The sequence below is a fragment of the Podarcis melisellensis genome (assembly GCF_964234715.1).
Source record: "Podarcis melisellensis genome assembly, chromosome: 2".
Classification (NCBI taxonomy): Eukaryota; Metazoa; Chordata; class Lepidosauria; order Squamata; family Lacertidae; genus Podarcis; species Podarcis melisellensis.
Window position 1 is genome coordinate 72,553,492 of NC_138529.1, and position 19,105 is coordinate 72,572,596.

Here is a 19,105-nt window from a genome sequence, read left to right on the forward strand (position 1 = left end):
CCCCCCCATGAACCTGTTCTTTTTTGTCTATATTCCAACGAGGAAACATTACTCCAGTTGAGACGTGACTTGGTTTGTGCACACTTCCATCAGTTTAATTCCGCCATCTTATGCACGCTTACAGGGACGTGGGTGGCGCTGTGGGTTAAACTTGCTGATCAGAAGATTGGCAATTCGAATCCCCATGACGGGGTGAGCTCCCATTGCTCGGTCCCTGCTCCTGCCAACCTAGCAGTTCGAAAGCATGTCAAAGTGCAAGTAGATAAATAGGTACCGCTCCGGCGGGAAGGTAAACGGCGTTTCTGTGAGCTGCTCTGGTTCGCCAGAAGCAGCTTAGTCCTGTTGGTCACATGACCCAGAAGCTGTACGCCGGCTCCCTCAGCCAATAAAACTAGACGAGCGCCACAACCCCAGAGTCGGCCACGACTGGACCTAATGGTCAGGGGTCCCTTTACCTTTTCATGCACGTTTACAGAGGGCGGGGCTTCCTTCTTGGCACGTCTGCAACCTCAACCCCCATTACCTGGGCGCAATTCCTACTGGGTGCAGAGCTCCCGAATAGCCATGGCGAGGATTAGTACAGTGGTACCTCGGGTTAAGTACTTAATTCGTTCCGGAGGTCCGTTTTTAACCTGAAATTGTTCTTAACCTGAGGTACCACTTTAGCTAATGGGGCCTCTTGCTGCTGCCGGCGCCGGAGCACAATTTCTGTTCTCACCCTGAAGCAAAGTTCTTAACCCGAGGTACTATTTCTGTGTTAGCGGAGTCTGTTCCCTGCAGCGTATGTAACCCGATGTACCACTGTACTCTCAAACCTCATGGAGGCTTGCTTCTGGCTAGGCATGCAGAGGACTTCCGCCCCAAGCTGAACCGATTCCCCGCTTAAGGTTGCGATTGCTAGGGAGAAATGCAGACACAGAAATATGCAAAGTAGTGGCGGGCTGCTTCCCAGAGTCGTTTATTTGTTTTTTATCTATTGCTAGATTTGTATCTCACCCTTCGCCCGAAGATCACAGCACAGAACAACTTCACAAATACAAATATAGAAATACAAAACGAGAACACAAAATATATAATAAAACAAAATCAAACCAGTAACAACGGTTCCCCCCCCCCGCCCCCACTCAATTATTTATCTAACCGAATTCGCCAGCACATCTGCAGGCTCAAAGCTCTTGAAACTCCGCCCAAACCGGAAATCTCCAACCCTTTCCGCCCGGGACTTTTCTTACTGCGTCGCGACTTATCTTTCGCCGCGCTCCATTTCCCTCTTCCTACGTCGGGGCGGACGCTGTGCGTCTCGAGTCGCGCCGAGATGACGTGTTCAAGAGGCGGCGCCGTGAGCGTGGGGGGTCCTGTTGTTGTAGGTGGCGGCGGAGTGAAATTGGAGCCTCTCAAACGGCGGGCGGTGGCGGGTGGCCGAAGCTGGAGGTGGGCGGGCAGGTGGGTCTGTGAAGGGCCTGGGGCCGGTCATGGCGCTGGGGCCTGACCCAGGGGGAAGATGAATAAGGGCTGGCTGGAGCTGGAGAGCGACCCTGGTGAGTGAATATGGGAGCCCCCCACCCCGCGGTCGCCGGGGGGTCGTGAGGGGGAGGCCTCGGGGAGGGGAGGGGGGAGGTTGGGGCAATGAAGAGGTGGGGGGCGGGCGGTGGGTGGACCCGGAGAAGGGGGAGGGAGATGTGCTGCTTCTCTCCCCCCCCCCCACTCCACTTGGGAATCGGGAGGGTGGTGGGCTAGGATACCTGGCTAAGGCGGGTGGTGGCTAAAAGCTTGTTCTTGTGGAGTGCATTGATAGCGAGAGAGAGGTTGGCGGTAAAATTGGGCTGTCCCTATGTGTGGTAGTGCACAGAGGGCGGCTATAACTTTTAAGGGGATTCATCAGGAGGAGTTGGGGCATGCAATGTCTATGCTGTGCCACCCAATGGCAGGCGACTTTATATCCTGATGATATGTTGCCTTGTGGTTGCCCAAGATAAGTGGGCACCAAGGCAAGTTAGGTCCCATAACATTGGATGTGAGATGGTGGCATATTTGGAGATGTCCAAAACCAGGTTCATATTGGTCTGCGTATGTGTATGCCCTTCAGCTGAATGGAGCCCTTTTATCATCAGGGCACGTTCTTATGCCGTTGTACTGCCCCTGTAATGTGGAATGCCCTTCCCTCTGCCACACATGAAGCAGCAGCCATCATGTGGTTCACATGTCCTATGAAGACTTATCCTTTTGGCCAGGCTTTCCTTGACCCATAAGTTTGGACCCTGTTTTACAAGCTTGAACTCTTTGGATTTCTGTTTTATTTGATTTTATGCACTTTTCCGTTACTGTTTTGTAGGTTTTGTTCTTTTTAAATTATATATTTGGTACCTTTAAGCCAGCTGTACTCAACCTTGGGTCACTAGATGGTGTTGGACTACAATTCCCATCAACTCTGACCACTGGTCCTGCTAGCTATGGATGATGAGAGTTACAGTCCAACAATATATGGGGGCCCAAGGTTGAGAAAGGCTGATTGATGGTACATGACTTAGATTTTTAAAATATTAAGTGCTTTATAAACATTTCTAAATAAAAAAACTCATGTCTTTGTCTTCCTACAAATCCAACTCTACTTGTCAGATTCATGTGAAAGAAGTCTAAATACTTAATAACAAACAGTGAGAGTAAGGCTTGAAATGTACCTTATTCCAACCAATTAGAAGGATGCACCATGTAAGGTTGAAGCATATTTTTCTGGAAATGTGGAATGCTAGAATTACAACAGCCAACACTGTTGTAACAATAGATGCTTTCTATAGAAAACAGCTGAGGCCTTCTGCAGGGGAAAGACTTATTAACATGTACCGTACTTTTCGCACCATAGGACGTGCTTTTTCCGTCTTAAAAACTAAGGGGAAAAGTCTGTGCGTCCTATGGAGCGAATGCAGGGGGGAGGCAGGCAGGAAAAGCCCCCAAGAGCCCCACACAAGCTTCACGCGGCTCTTGCGGGCTTTTCCCCAGGAGGGAGAAGGGAGAGACACCACCAGTCAGTCCCTTCTCCCTCCTCTAGAAAAGGCTTGCGCAACCTCTGCAGCCGGGGGGAAGCTGCGCAAGGCTAAAGAGGAAGCCGGGGCAGCGAGCGCGATCCATCCCGTTCGCTGCCCTGGTTTCCTCTTTAGCCTTGCGCGCCCCTCCAGCCGGGCGGGGGAGGCTGCGCAAGGCTAAAGAGGAAGCCGGGCAGCGAGCGCGATCCATCCCGTTCGCTGCCCTGGTTTCCTCTTTAGCCTTGCGCGCCCCTCCAGCCGGGCGGGGGAGGCTGCGCAAGGCTAAAGAGGAAGCCGGGCAGCGAGCGCGATCCATCCCGTTCGCTGTCCTGGTTTCCTCTTTAGCCTTGCGCGCCCCTCCAGCCGGGCGGGGGAGGCTGCGCAAGGCTAAAGAGGAAGCCGGGCAGCGAGCGCGATCCATCCATTTTTTTCCTTGATTTCCCCCTCTTAAAACTAGGTGCGTCCTGTGGTCCGGTGCGTCCAATAGAGCGAAAAATACGGTATATGCTGCCTTCTTTTTCAAGCTAGTGTATACTTCACCACAGCTGAAAAAAATTAAGTATGTGTCCCAATTATTGCACTGTTTAGCTTGTGTTAGATTGGCTCAAAAATTAACCAGAGTTACTTTAAAAAACAAACCAACAAGAAATAGATTGGCTCAGAATATAATCCAATCTGACTTTGGAAATTGTCCCCCAGCTAGCCAGCCCTCTGGCCCCCAGCCCCTGTGCTTTACCCGTGCTATGCTGATGAGAAGTGGGTTTGTGCCCTTACTCAGGCTGCAAAGCTCTACAAGTGACCTTGCACCAGTTACCCACCAACCTTCACAGGTTTGTTCTCTCATCCATCCACATCAATGTGAACGCTTTGGTGAAACGGTGGGATATAAAAGTGAAAAATAATATTACACATCTGAATTCTTTATGAAGGTGCCCAGTAGTATGACTAAATAATTTCTAGTCATGATTTTGCGTTTAACATTCATAGTGAAATAAATGCTAAAAGTTTCTTTCTGAAGAATACATGAATTGGTCAGTAAGTAATTTTCTGTCTTGTATTCTTTTGTAGGGCTCTTCACTCTATTAGTAGAGGATTTTGGTGAGTATGGCAACTGGTAGTCTATGAATGATACTAAATGTTAGTCATATTCAGAGTAGCCTCACTGAAATAAATGAATTGAGTTAATTCCTTTTGTTTCATTTGGACTACTCTATGACTAACATTGGATATCACCTTGCTAATATTCCTTGACTGCTCCTTCCCACATGGTGACTCCTGCTATATCTTCTTGTAGGTGTTAAGGGGGTGCAAGTTGAAGAAATCTATGATTTACAGAGCAAATGCCAAGGGTAAGTTAGTAATCATTATATTGATTTGAGAAAGGCAAAATATCCTTCTGATGTTTGTGAATAATCACATTGTGTAAAGATCTGGCTCAGCCATAAGTGCTTAGCAAAGGGCTTGGCAATCAGTGGATAAACAGTGCTTTGTGGCTGTGCTTTTGCTCTCACACCTCTCAAACGTGGTCTGTGGGGGAGATAAAGATTTGACCCACCAAATAGATCTAGTTTCCCACCCCTGCCAAACCTTCTGTAATGCAGTACAACCATGTAAATAAGCACATACAAGTTACTAGCCTTCTTAGAAGATAGTAGCATCCTGGTCAGCTATGGCAACCAGGTTAGTGTTTAAATACAAGACTGCTGTAGCTTAGAGTAGTACAAAAATAGTGAGTAAAGCATAGACAATTAAATGTAGTTAACTAACTTTCATTCAGAGTAAACCTACTCGAATTAATGACCATTACTAATTTAGGTCCAGTTATTTAAATGGGTCTACTTGGAGTAAAAGTTAGCTGAATACAACCCAAGGTCTATGTTAGATTGTAGCTATTTCCGTTGGTCGCTGTCACTATTTGGGAGCATCAGGAATGATGCAATGATGGGGATTTGTAATGTGGTATGGTTGACTTTGTCTACTCCCCCACTGCTTTTACCAGCTATAGTTATTGTTTAAATGACTGAAGCTCTTAGGCTGGCATGTGTGAATGACTAGAGAACTGTTGAAAGAAATGCTTCAAAAGTGATACAGCTTCATTGGTGCCCTGCTGTCTCCATTCTTTTCTTCAGGCCAGTCTATGGGTTTATCTTCCTTTTCAAATGGATTGAAGAGCGCCGATCACGACGGAAGGTCTCAACTCTGGTAGATGAGACATCAGTGATTGATGATGACATTGTCAATAATATGTTCTTTGCTCATCAGGTGAGCTGACATGGATGAAGAAAGAAGGATTTCCCCAGTTGGGTAGAGACAGGGTTTAATGTGAGCCAGTCTAATACTTGGCACTGAAAACAAATCCCCAGGATCCAATCTGCAATATGTGAATTACTGTTCAAGAAGACTGCTTTTGAGTATGTGCAGAGTGTCAACTCCTCATCACTGAGTGACCACAGTTGACTACAGCCAATTTGAGATCAGGGATATGGCCTTCCATGGTGGAAGGCTCCAAGTCTTATTTCATAACTTGGTTACAGAATAGAGCATTCTCATATTCAGAGTAGGGAATTTCACCCTCCAACCCTGCCATAATCACAATTTCTTACTTCCCTTCAGTTACTTAACTTATTACTTTATTTAGTCTGTCCATTTCCATAAAACTGCCCTTCACTGTGGCCTGGTTCAGACAACACATCCCCATGGTTTATCAGACTAAGGTTGTGATGACAGAACCAAGCCAGTATCTTTCCCTTCTTGTGTATCTGCTGGTTTCTTAGCTAGATACCTAAAGTATTCACTGAAATCCGAAACTCGCAGACAAAAAAAACCCAAAACATACAATTGAATTGATATCATAAGTTAAATTTCTATAACTTGTTCAAGTTTTCCTTTATAAAGCTCACATTCTTTCTCTGCTTAGCATGTTCAGATCTGCTTGTAATATATACTTTCAGCATGATTTATGCTGAAGATGGAAATGATTCAGAAGAATATACTGAAAATGAAACATCAGTTAGTAGGCTCCTGTTTTCTTGTGGGTTGAACTATTCCAAAGGTATTACAGCTTTCTGATTTAGCTGTCTTGCACACTCCTCAGTCACCATCTAACACAACTGGGGACAAACAAGTCAATACAGTGGGTGTTATCTGTTAGCACCTTGGTGTGCTTACTTCAGTGACTTTCTCTGTCAAAACTTCTCTTGAATAAGGGTGTCATTGTTACTAACGTGGTCTGATTTGTGTAGGTTGATATTTTTAGGTGTGTGGGCCTTGCATCAGGGAGTTGAATTCTATGGCGTTTTGATTCCTTCCAGTTTTGACTGCGACCTCTAACCATTACCATGCATTAAGAGCCATATGTTTAGCTTGTAGGCATCAATAGCTACACTGGTAGATTTATGTTTAGTGTTGATGTCTGTTTTATTGCTTTGTTTTTCAAAATGTTTGTAAATATTATGTTTTATAGCTGATCCCCAATTCTTGTGCCACACACGCATTGTTGAGTGTCCTCCTGAACTGCAGCAGTGTAGACTTGGGGCCAACTCTGAGCCGAATGAAGGAGTTCACAAAAGGGTTTAGTCCAGAGGTATGATGCAGCAGGGTGCACTGAGGGTGGGATAACCTGAAATCGGGATGTGGGTGGTGCTGTGGTCTAAACCACTGAGCCTAGGGCTTGCCGATCGGAAGGTCAGCCGTTTGAATCCCAGCAATGGGGTGAGCTCCCGTTGCTCGGTCCCAGCTCCTGCCAATCTAGCAGTTTGAAAGCACGTCAAAGTGCAAGTAGATAAATAGGTACCACTCCGGTGGGAAGGTAAACGGTGTTTCCATGCGCTGCTCAGGTTTCGCCAGAAGTGGCTTAGTCATGCTGGCCACGTGACCCAGAAAAACTGTCTGCGGACAAATGTTAGCTTCCTCGGCCAGTAAAGCAAGATGAGTGCCGCAAACCTTTTTAAATCTGAAATCACTGTAAGCTTCTGATCTCCCCAAGTGCTTTTATAAAACATCTTTTCTTTGTAGTGTCTTCTTTCCCAGCCAGTATGACTTATCTCCATATTGTCTGATCAAACTGTGGTTGTAGTTGTCTCGCAAAACTCATGCAGATTATTTCTAAGTAAATTTTACTTAGCTTTTACTTAGAGAGTAGTCCTCCTGGCTAGCTGGAGTGGTGCCCAAGCTATGCCATTCTGAATTCAATCAGGAAGGGAGGTGGCATTGGGGGGGGGGGTTCCTTGCCTGATAAAGGTCTCTAATGAAAATAAAGCTATATTATCTTTTTGCTCTGTTTCCTCCCCACAGAGCAAAGGCTATGCCATTGGAAATGCCCCAGAACTGGCCAAGGCCCACAACAGTCATGCTAGGTAAGTGGAATCACAACATAAAAATGCTTGCTGCAAAATAGACCACATCTATTCTGACTTCTTGTCTGTTGGTTTTTTGGTAGGCCAGAGCCCCGGCATTTGCCAGAGAAGCAGAATGGGATCAGTGCGGTGCGAACCATGGAGGCTTTTCACTTTGTCAGCTATGTTCCCATTAAGGGGAGGCTCTTTGAGCTGGATGGCCTGAAGGTTTATCCCATTGACCATGGTAAGGGACTCCACCTACTGTGCCTTAGCTTATCTGAAAAACTAAAAATGTTGGTCTGGCTGCAAGATATTTGGAGTCATCAAAAATGTTGTTGTTGGTACCCATCTGTCTCGAGAGACAGTAGGGTGCATCTCTGAGTTGTATGCCTGGGAAGTGTGTTAATGGAAGTTCTGGGCTGCCCAGAGGACAAGAACACCTCTTGCTGATGTGGTGCAAAGGAAAACAGAGCAATATATTCGGCACCAGCTTGGCTGCAGGAATTGCAGGAGGGAGGCTGTGTTTGCAGTTTTAGTCTTACTGTTCATTTGCTCGCAGTTGCTCTTTTCAGATGTTTTTGGTATATTTTGTATTTGTTGTATTATTACTCTGCAAATTCTTCTGGTGAGGCAGGAAAGAAATACATTAGAATCATAGAATCATAGAGTTGGAAGAGACCACAAGGGCCATCGAGTCCAACCCCCTGCCAAGCAGGAAACACCATCAGAGCACTCTTACTGCATTAAATCATTGCAGTAAGTAAAATAAACGATAGCAGAACTGTGTGCAAACTTATCTACGTAGACGGGCACATGTGAAAAAAGAAAAGAAAGTGGGCAAGAGAAGAGGTCGGAGGAAAAGTAAACTCTATGAATTAGCAAAGGTCTAGCAAATAGATGTACCTTGGGGAACTCGTTAAAGAGTGGGACTGAATCATGACTGGAGGCAACATCATATCTAAGGATTTCTGGGTATATTTTGTTACATCTTGGGGGTGTGAGGAGAGAGAATGGGCGGAAATGCCTTATTCTGGTAACCTCTGCAAACGGTTGAGTAGGAGAACAGCATTAGAAAGCACCTGGATACAATGGGAAGGAGTGGTTTGTTTTTTAATCTGAATGCGTTTCTGGGTTTTTATTTTCTTTAGATTTGATAACCTGTTCTGGGTCTCAGGGTTAGGCTGAAATAAACATCTTAAAGGGGGACAATTTACATTTATTTTGTAATTTGACTTTGGAGGTAGCATGGATGGATCAGAATCTAGCCAGCCACATGGGAAGCTCAGGTGAGCTCGTTCCCAAGGGTTGTTGTACGTGATAGGTCTTGCGATGGATTTCTTTACCTTAACTGAACCACCTTTACACACCCTGTTGCATATGCAGTTCAAGCTCATTTAATCTCTTAGCAGGGACCTTTTCTTTTTTTCTTTCTACATTTACCTATTGCTTTTTCAGGGCCGTGGGCAGAAGAGGAGGAATGGACGGACAAAGCTCGAAGAGTGATCATGGAGAGAATTGGACTTGCCACAGCAGGGTAAATGATCAAAGTGCCATAGCATAGGAAGACCTTGTTCTTATGGTGGCCAGCCAGATGCCTATGGGAAGCCCATGAGCATGACATGTGCGCATTAGCAGTCTCCTGCTCATGAGTCTATGTGTAGTCATTCAGAGGCATAGTGCCTCTGTTACTTGGATGTTGCATAGCTGTCATGTTTAGTTAGGATCCTGTGATAAGTTAGGAGGGTGTGATTCAGAAGAGACAAGTCTTTCTCCTGGGATCTCACATTCTGTAGATCCTGCTTTGGTTCAGCTTTCTCCGGAAGGCCGTCTTCTGGTCCTAAGACATGTTGCACCTGCACTCCAATAGTTTTGTCCGATCAGTGCCATACACTGTGATGTTAGCATTGTGGTGACAGAGGGAAATATACTGCTGCAAATACAGGGTGAGTCCTTTAAAAGAGGCCCTGTGGATACAGAGTACACATGTTCCACGGGTCCTCTTTTCAAAGAATCACCCTGTTGTTTGAATTGGGGCGCTTAGCACTTGATGCCGTCTTCCTGCAGGGAGCCATATCATGACATCCGCTTTAACTTGATGGCAGTCGTGCCTGACAGGAGGATGAAGTATGAATCCAAGCTGCATATCTTGAAGATGAACCGGCAAACTGTATTAGAGGCTTTGCAGCAGGTAAGTTTGGGATGAGCCTAGTAATTGAATCTCTTCTCTTGACTGCTTCTGGCTATCTGTATGTCTGTGTACAAGACTGATGTTGTTGAACCATTACTGGGGCTGCAGATTGCATACATTTTTCACCCACTTTCCCTCAATTTAGAAACACTGGAAGATGACTTCTGTATGTATAGAATTCAGGGAAGGCCCTCTGTGGGCTGGCCTCTGAGCCTGGCGTGGGAACCAAAATGAATCCTTTCTAAATCATTGCTTGAACCAAAGTCTTTCTGTACTACGTGTTTGTAAGTGTCACACTGTATTATGGCTTGTATTATGTACAAGAGTGCAGCAGGCAGCTGAGCAAGTAAGTTGCTGCACAGCCCATGTGAGATGCTAAGGAAGGAGTAATGTTTAATGTGGGGAAGGCTCAGAGAGCTGTTTCTCTCACTGTTTCCCTCCCCCCTTGCCGAAGTGGTGTTTAAAGGTGGTTGGGAAGCAATTCAGAGAGTGGTTTGGCAAATCACTTTCTGAAGCGCCCTTCCCTCTATTAAACGTTTAATGAGCTGTGAGGGAAGTGGGGCTATGGAGAGGGAGTGGGGTGTTTGGTCAGGTGGGGGAGAAAGGATAGTGGTTGGGGGGTTGGTGATCAGAGTGAGCAGTGGCAGCAGCCCCATATAATTCAGTAATAGCAGAAATAAATAAATAGTGCAAGAGGTTATATGGTTATCCTCCTCCTCCCCACTCCTGGCTGGCCTTTTCATTAAGGAAGCATGTTAACTGGGAACTGACATGTTGATGGGAACTTCATTGCTTTCCTTCTGTGTCTGTGGGTTTTTCCTTTTTGTGAATTGCTTTGTTCTATCTAAATTTTTTCCTCACCAGCTAATCCGTGTGACGCAACCAGAGCTGGTCCACACCCAGAAATTCCTGGAGGCCCAGGCTTCTGAAGAACCAAAGTCAGCAAATAGCAAACCCCCCACCGCCCTGCCACTGGGGCGAGTGCAGCTGGTCCCCGAGAGCTCACAAGCAGGTATGGGGAAATGTAGAAGGGGTGTGTGGAGTGCGGAGAACAAAGAACCATGCTCAGAATGGGATATGTTTTTAGATGTTTTTAACTGTTTGTAAGTGTGTGTGTGTGTGTGTGTGTGTGTGTATATGTGTGTGTGTATATATATATTATCATTCTGATGTTTGCCACCCTGGGCTCCTTTGGGAGGAAGGGTGGGGTAGAAATGTAATAAAATAAACTTGGCTTATTAAGGATCCATTCACTAAGTGAAAGCCACTGAGAGCCTGATTTTACTATTTAAACAAAATAAATAAATAATACTTTAGCCCAGTGATGGGCAAACCTGGCCGTCCAGCTGTTTTGGGACTACAGTTCCCATCATCCGTGACCACTGGTCCTGTTAGCTAGGGATGATGGGAGTTGTCCCAAAACATCTGAAGGGCCAAGTTTGGCCATGCCTGCTTTAGCCCGTCCCTTAGTGCAAAAACAGGGTTGCAAATTGTAGGCATTTGTATCAGATTTAAGTGTCTCTGTTTGCCTTTGTTGGATTTGGGGTAAGCGTGTGGTGTTCTGGAATGGAGTGCTTGCTCAGTGCATCTGAAAATGTCTCATTGGAGGTGTATGCATTTACTCACTAAGCAAGTGTAAATGCTCTCAAATGGGAAAATAAAAGAGAGGTGTTCTTTCCAGAGAGCACTGAGGAGTCTGGAGGCCAGGATCAGCCTTCATCAACCCAGAGCCCACCAAGCAAATCCAAGCTGGGCAGTAAGCTACCTGTGAGCAGCATCAATGGGGCACTGGCCAACCCTAGCCCTATCGTGCAGAGACTGCCAGCTTTCCTGGATAACCACAACTATGCCAAGTCACCCATGCAAGTAAGTATAGGGGAGCTATGCTGAACACAAGTGTCTCGTTCGAGTTTCTGATTTACGAATCTCCAGTCGACAGTGACTGTTGTCAAGCTTTCTTTCACATGCCAAATAGAAACAAATCTTTAACATGAGAATTTCCCTTCGGTATTTATTTATTTTCTACATAGGTGGCTGCCATTGCTTTGTAGGTTGTTCCATTGAAGTTCCACTGACTCTCTTAGCTTGTCCATTAGTGGGTATGAAGTAGGAACATTCCTATGTTGTGAATAAATGGCTATCAGTGGTTACTAAGCACCGTGGCTGTGTTCGGTCGGAATAGCCGTCTCTGTCTCTGAATATCAGTTGCTAGGAAGTGGAAGTCGGACATGATAGTTCATATCCTGCTTTCTATGAGCATCTAGTTGGTCACTGGGAGAACAGGATGGGCCATTGACCTGATCTAGGGTTCCCATATTTCAAACAGTGAAAACCCAGACAGAAAGCTTGTTAAGCTTTTTCTGTTATTGAGCTTTTTCGGCAAGATCACTTTTTTTTTTGCTCTTTTTGAGTTATTTTAATGGGAAATTTGGAACTACAGACATGGGCTTAGAAAGCTGGTTTCTCAGGGCTCGGATGATGCCTGGGATATTTCTTTGTGAAGGACTGTTTGGTTAAATGAGGGGCTTTTGAGGGCAGTAGATCCTCCCAGATTGCATTCCTAAGGTGTGTTCTGATATGCAATGCAGGAGGAAGAGGACCTTGCAGCAGGAGTGGGCCGGAGCCGGGTCCCAGTACGGCAGCACCAGCAGTACTCGGACGAGGAGGATGACTATGATGATGATGAGGAGGAGGAAGTTTGCAATGCCAATCCCACCATGAGGTAATGGCGATTCATTCTCCCTTTGCTCCTTTATAGGCATAGAATAGAGGGTGGGAGCTTTTCAATGCAAGTCAGTGATTATTTTTCAAAACCAGCATTTTCAGTTGCTTTATTTGGCTTTGATTTGAAGCCTCACTCCCTTGTGAAAGGAGATTTTAAATTTCAGAGGTTTGTTCTAAATTTTGCGTATTCTATTGTTGTATGTAAGCTGATTTGAGACCTACCTGGTGAAAAGTGGGATACAAACTGTTTAAACTAGGGTTTCCCAAACTTGGGTCTCTAGCTGGTTTTGGATTACAACTCCCATCATCTCTAGCTAGCAGGACCAGTGAGCAAGATGACAGGAATTGTAGTCCAAAAACAGCTGGAGCCACGAGTTTGGGAAACACTGGTTTAAACAAACAAGCAGACAAATCCTTTACAGTAGAGACTCCTGGTGTTCTGCATTTTTTAATTGTATATTACTGAATGTGAGTATGGAATACTGTGATGTTTTGATTGTTTCCACCAAACCTGTTATGCCTGATATTTGCTGCTCCTATTCCCCTTCGATCATTCTCAATTGATCTTCAATTGATCCTCCTCTCTTGTTCCCTAATCTTGAACAGATACAAGCGGAAGGGCCCAGTGAAGCAGGAGCCCCTGGTGGGGAGTGCAGATGGCCAGCTCTCCATGCTTCAGCCCAACACTATTAATGTCCTAACTGAGAAGCTCAAGGAAACACAGAAGGATCTCTCCATCCCCCTGTCAATCAAGACCAGCAGTGGAGGCACTGCCGTTGCTGCTGTTGCCCATTCCCAACCATCTCCTACACCCAGCAATGAGAGTACGGACACTGCCTCAGAGATTGGGAGTGCCTTCAATTCCCCACTCCGCTCCCCCATCCGCTCAGCCAACCCCACTCGTCCCTCCAGCCCTGTCACCTCTCACATCTCCAAGGTGCTGTTTGGGGAGGAGGATAGCCTTCTGCGTGTGGACTGTATACGCTACAATCGAGCTGTGAGGGATTTGGGGCCTATCATCAGCACAGGCTTACTGCACCTCACAGAGGATGGGGTTTTCTGCCCACTTACTATAACAGGTAAGGTTCAGGGGAAGAGCTGTAGCCCCTGTACTCCTGTAACTACTCCTGTACCAGACGGTTCTGACTCAATGATGAGCAGTGAGAGAATGGCCAGTGGTATCCAGTTAGATACCGAAGGCATAAGAATAGAAAAAGCTGTTTAGTAGGGGTGTGCTGATCCAGATTCAGTTCAGAAGCCAGTTCAGTCAAGAGTAATTTGGAGGCTATCCATTTCAGTTCTGGATTCAAATCCTAGTTTGGAAGTTTTCCATCTTATAGAAACATAGGACAATGAGTTTTCATGCTAGGCACATTTAAAGTTTAAACCCACCCACCCAAGAGGAACCATCTATGTATGTGTTAATTTTGGGCAGAATTGGATGAAATTTGCAGGCATGATATAGGCTCTTCTAAGGAGATGAATCCTGCCAAACTTCAGAAGGAGAAACTGCAAGGACAGGTTTTGTTTAGAAAAGTTAAAAGGCTCACTTAATTTTTTCTGTTTTTTAAAGGGATGATGTTTATGAAAACGGCATATAGAGGCACTCTTAGGTTTGAAACCTGCCAGGTTACAGAGAAAAAGGCCCATGTGTTGTTGTTTTTTGCTAGGCGTCTTTAAAAGGTTTTTTGTGTGCAGGGATGAACCTGCGGTTTGGTGGGCAATGATTATGAATATGGCATATATTGTGGAGGTTCCCCTAACTTCTGCAGTTTGTTGGTGAGAGCATTACAACAAAGGTCTGCTCTTCCTTTTTCCAGAGTTCCTTTTTCCATCACTAAGAGTCTGGCTCATTGCTGATTCTGGAAGCAGAGCCAAAGTACTATCAGATAATCTTCACAACTTCTCTCCTCCCCTCCCAAAGCATGTGTGAACTGTGTCGAAGCAAGGCATATGCTTATGAGTAATCCCTATAGAAGGACCCAGTGTTGACTTGATGTGACTACAGCCTTGGACTACTAAAAGTAGGAGTTTGGCCTAGGACTATGCATGGGAGGAATATGAGTATGACCTGTGCTCAGAACATGTATTTAAACACTGCAGAAGTACTTAAACCATTTGTGTATTTTCCTAAATGTTAATGTCACTTCCTGGCATTTCTGGCTACTTGATTTGATGTTGATGTTTTATTGTTATGTTGTGCTTATATGCAGCTGTGTTTTATTTTGTAAACTACTTTGGTATTTCTTTGAAATGAAAAGTGGTATACAATGGTTTTAATAAGATGAATCCACCCCGTGTGTTAGAATTGTAAAGTTGGAAGGGACCCCAAGGGTCACCTAGTCCAACTCTCCTGCAGCATTCCTCCTTTTTGCTCTCTTCTCCACTGATACCAGATGGTGGGAAAAACTCCTCATCTTCTAGCAAATCCAGTGAAGAGCTTCAGTCCACTGTCAAACTAGAAGAGAGAGACTCAAGTGAAGCAAATGACAGCAAGGAGAAGGCTGGACTTGGTCGGTCGGGTGATCTCCCTTGTGGGGAAAAGTATTCTCCTAAAGTAAGCATTTCTACCCCTGCTTCCCTCCCTCCCCAAGACAGCTGATGCTCGTTGGTAGTACGAGTTTTAGATGCTGCAATTCCTCACAGTTATGCTTCAGACCAGGCACCCCCAACCTGTGGCCCTCCAGATGTTTTGGCCTACAATTCCCATGATCCCTAGCCAACAGGACCAGTGGTCAGGGATGATGGGAATTGTAGTCCAAAACATCTGGAGGGCTGAAGGATTGGGGATGCCTGCTTCAGACAGTCCAAGGTCTATGAGACTGTGTAATACTAAACCTTGCAGCTTGTTAATTTCCTACATTACTGCTGGTGGCTTTTTCCCCTTCTTCCTTGCTGCCGTTAGGTAGAACAACTTCCCCCCGTTGCAGCCTCTCTTAATATGGTTTCTGGACTGAGTACCCGCCGCCCGGGGAGCTACTCTATGAGTTACAAAATGCCCTGGTCTGGCACCGAAGCTATGAGATGTTCTTTGTGCTTCATGTGACATTGTTCTAGATGGTGCGTTGTTTTTTCTGCTGACTTTGCAAGTCGAGGAAGCACTGTTGGGGATTGGGTGTGTTCATATGTCCCTGTTTTGGCTCTGGCAGGAGCTGCTGGCACTGCTGAAATGCGTGGAAGCCGAAATAGCTAACTATGAAGCCTGTTTAAAGGAGGAGATAGAGAAAAGGAAGAAGTTCAAGGTATTCTAGCAGGGTGTTTCATCTTGGGGGGTAATCATGAGATGACTTTCCTTCACCATGACCATAGTTTCTGATATGAAAAGAAGTCTTCAGACTAGCAAAATCAGAAGGCATCATACCAGGAGTCCATTCATGATGCTAAGCTACTGCTTTTTTGGCTGGGTTAGTAATATTTGCACAGTGCCTCTTGCCTGAAGCTGGAAATCTCATTGTCTATTACTTATTATACATCTACTAAAAACTGGAGAAAATGGGGCTTTGCCATAGTTCTTCATTTGTGGGCACTGGTGTGCCACTGGATATAATTTCCCAAGCTTATTTTGGATAAGATACAGTAGACCTAATTCACATATACTGCCAGTCAGCCACATGAAAGTTAACATTGGCAAACATTTTCTCTTGACTGCTTTGACTATAACTGCTGAAGTAATAATTCTCTTCCACCTTACTGATTCTTCCCCTTAGATTGATGACCAGAGAAGAACTCACAATTATGATGAATTCATATGCACCTTTATCTCTATGCTGGCACAAGAAGGTAAGATGCCTGTTGAGCAGTCCTGGCATCAGGGCCTGTTCTTTTGGTCTTCACTTGCATTTTGGAAACTGCAGCTTTGATTCTAAATCTCCCTTTGAAGGCAGTATCCACAAAGCGGACCTCTGAAGAGTTTCCATGTTTGGGCATGCTTTTTTAAATAATTCCTGATCATGAACTTGTGATGCATATAATGCTCCTGACTATCTAACCTTCCCTCTGGTACAGAATTGAAGACTTGTATAGTTTACTTTGAAGGACAGTATGTCTTAAATTGCACCTTAAAGATGAATATTGTAAACTTTAGAGGACTGGCTATGGAAGCTTTAGTTCACCAACCTTTATGCTACAATAAATCTTTGGTTTAAGGTCCCAAGACGTTTGTTTGGCAAGTATAGCTATTTCCCTAGAATTTGTGTTTTGAAGTGGCTAAAAAGGAAAGAACATTCCTAACTGCATAACAACAATTGTTTCTCTTTAGCTAACCTTTCAAACTCTCTTCCTGCAGGAATGTTGGCTAGCCTTGTGGAACAGAACATCTCTGTGCGTAGGCGGCAAGGGGTCAGCATTGGGCGTCTCCACAAGCAGCGGAAGCCTGACCGGCGGAAACGTTCCCGGCCGTATAAAGCCAAGCGTCAGTAGCACCGGCCTTTGGACAGTACGTTGTGTTCACTGCTTGTCACTTTGGTCATCTGGTGCACATTTCAGGCTCTACCAGCTGGGCAGTGCCCAGGAGACGGGCTTTGCACTGAACATCTCTGTTCAAATAATCAGTGTTAGTGTAATGTTACATGCAAATCCACCTGCATTCAAATGGGCTGTAGATGTTCCTCTAATGGTGGTGACTATGTGGGCATTCCAGTGTAACTTTTCTCCAAACCCTAAGGACCAGGGCCACTTGAGGGTCCTACTTAACACAGCACTTGAATTTGCTACTCAGTGTCCGAAATCCATCTGCAGTATATCTTGCAGTAGCCAATGGCATCCTTCAGAAGCTCTGTAGGGAGATTATTGGAAAAGGAGAAACCAAGTTCCTGCCACCTTCTCGAAGGGCATTGCAGCAGGAGTTGGTGTAGTGTTGGGTTCAGTTTTCCCAGCAAAAAAGGAATTGGCTATGTACTGTTTCTGGCCAGTGTCGATGGCTCTGTGTTCTCCTGGGAGGCTATTATCTATTTTCTGTATTAAAATGTATATATATATATTTTCTGAGCCATTTTATCATTGTAGTGGACTACAGGTGGCCATCTACCCCTTTTCCAGGAATCTGTTATGTGCATTGGAAGGGATGCTGTCCACTTGAAGGTCAGGCTTCTTTGCTCCTCCTTTGCAGAAGGTCTTTCAGTTCAGTATCAGTCCTGTTAATGTTTCTCTGGGTGGTTTCTTCAGTTGTTGCAGGAACAGGGAGAGGAATTTCTGAAATGGGCGGTGGGTGCCCAAAGTAAGGACACGGTGTGACTCACAATTTACAGGGGTGTATACCTTGAAGTGTGTACTGCTTTCTGTTATATTTTTCTGTTTGTTAGCCATGGACAGAAAAGGATCAGAATGATCATTTCCCCCTTCCTGATCTTGGGGTTGATAAACTGTAGCCTCAGGTGCCCCTTGAAAGTCCCTTGGCTTTTGCTCAGATTATGCTGCATAAAACCACCCTTATGAAGTTAAAACAATGCTGAGACAAACAGTTGAAATGGGTGGATTAGTGTCATGATATGCTAGAAGTAACATAGGTATTTGTTCTGTTCTCTCTCTGCTCTCTGGAACACCAAAAAGAATCAGGTGGGTAGGAATCATGACAGTGGTCTCTCTGTGTGATTCCTCCATGCATGTGGCAGGTGGAATAAGGGAAGAAGCCCCAGGAAAGCAGCTCCTTCACTGCTGCCAGTGAATGTGAAGTGGCCCTTTTTTGGGGTTGTTAACACTTCTGAGGCACAGACAGGAAGCAGACTGTTGATGAAAGGGCTACCATTGGATAATTGGTTTTCCTTGCATGCTTTTATAATGAAAAGTGAGACAGGGCAAGAAGTAGTAGTTTTCTCAGCAGTGGTGGTAGTGATCAGTGAGGGAGGAGTTATGCCTTTAGCATGGGTGATGGGCAAGGCAGAGACAGCTGGATCATCAGTGCGCAGGTGTACCTGGGATTGCGGACACTGCTCAGCAGCCCTACAGCTGCATACTCAGTCACCCTCTGCTGCTGCTACTTGCCAGCAAGGGTGTACAATCCCCCCCCCCCCCAGTTCTACCTCATTGCCAGTCTTTTGCTGCAGCAGCAGGCTTAATGGTAAAAGATTGGCAAGCTGGATAATCAGCATGGCAGCTCTACTGCCACCACAGCCGACTTGAGACCTTCTTCTCTACTTCTCCTTATGTACATTGGTTTACTCTTGTGTCCTGTGAAAATCGAGTGCAAACCTCAGCTCGTTTTTGAACGATTCAGCTCCCAAACGCCAAAAACCCGGAAGTAAATGCTTTGGTTTTCAAACATTTTTTGGAAGCTGAATGTCCCAACGTGGCTTCTGCTTGAGTGCAGGAAGCTCCTGCAATCAATCGGAAGCCGTGCCTCGGTTGTTGAACATTTCAGAAGCCGAACAGACTTCCGGAACGGATTACTTTCGACAACCGAGGTTTGATTGTACATGGTAAATGCAGCAGCGTTCGTATTGAGGAGAGAGACCAGGACCCACCTGCAAGTTTGCTGTAGGCTATGCTTGCTGGTAGTCATAGGCTATCATAGGATTTCTGGAAGAATTTCTCTTTTGCTGAAACTCATTCCATGAACATGTATAGTTGAGTCTTCTTTTGTAATACCAGAAATGATTAGTGGAAAGCAAAGGAAGACCACAAGCTGAGGAGTGAAAGGACACCCAGTGATTCCTGAGATGGTAGTGCAGCTGAGAGCAGAACTGCATTTGCTTTCTCTGAAAATATGTACAGATGCTGACTGTAGAATTATTATTTTTTATATGTTGACAGAATCAACTGTCTTTTGTTCTGTCAGTTTCAAGTGCTGTAAATACCAGTTCTGGGTCAGAAAATAAAATGTATACCCATCTGAAGATTTC

General features: G+C 45.3%; 1 protein-coding gene and 1 long non-coding RNA gene across 2 annotated transcripts; one reads left to right on the forward strand and one right to left on the reverse strand.

The window, feature by feature from the left end:
• Positions 1-501: 501 nt before the first annotated feature.
• LOC309363904 lies at positions 502-1,321 on the reverse strand. Its single transcript, XR_014165636.1, has 3 exons — positions 1,233-1,321; positions 816-897; positions 502-589 (listed from the first exon to the last, which is right to left on the reverse strand). It is a non-coding gene; the product is annotated as an uncharacterized lncRNA (long non-coding RNA).
• Positions 1,322-1,375: 54 nt separating this feature from the next.
• On the forward strand, positions 1,376-19,099 carry BAP1 (BRCA1 associated deubiquitinase 1). Its single transcript, XM_081900284.1, has 17 exons — positions 1,376-1,538; positions 4,089-4,118; positions 4,315-4,369; positions 5,150-5,282; positions 6,484-6,603; positions 7,314-7,375; positions 7,459-7,601; positions 8,813-8,891; positions 9,422-9,545; positions 10,410-10,557; positions 11,227-11,411; positions 12,134-12,267; positions 12,876-13,348; positions 14,666-14,826; positions 15,419-15,511; positions 15,977-16,049; positions 16,555-19,099. The coding sequence occupies exons 1-17, from the start codon at positions 1,502-1,504 to the stop codon at positions 16,686-16,688; spliced, it is 2,184 nt and encodes a 727-aa protein (XP_081756410.1). The 5' UTR covers positions 1,376-1,501; the 3' UTR covers positions 16,689-19,099.
• Positions 19,100-19,105: the final 6 nt, after the last annotated feature.

Bases quoted from the DNA above. Each gene is read 5' to 3' on its own strand.
- BAP1 (XM_081900284.1), top strand. From the start codon at position 1,502: ATGAATAAGGGCTGGCTGGAGCTGGAGAGCGACCCTG. The intron at 4,370-5,149 runs GTAAGTTAGTAA...TCTTTTCTTCAG, and splicing joins TTACAGAGCAAATGCCAAGG to GCCAGTCTATGGGTTTATCT. The intron at 7,602-8,812 runs GTAAGGGACTCC...TTGCTTTTTCAG, and splicing joins GGTTTATCCCATTGACCATG to GGCCGTGGGCAGAAGAGGAG.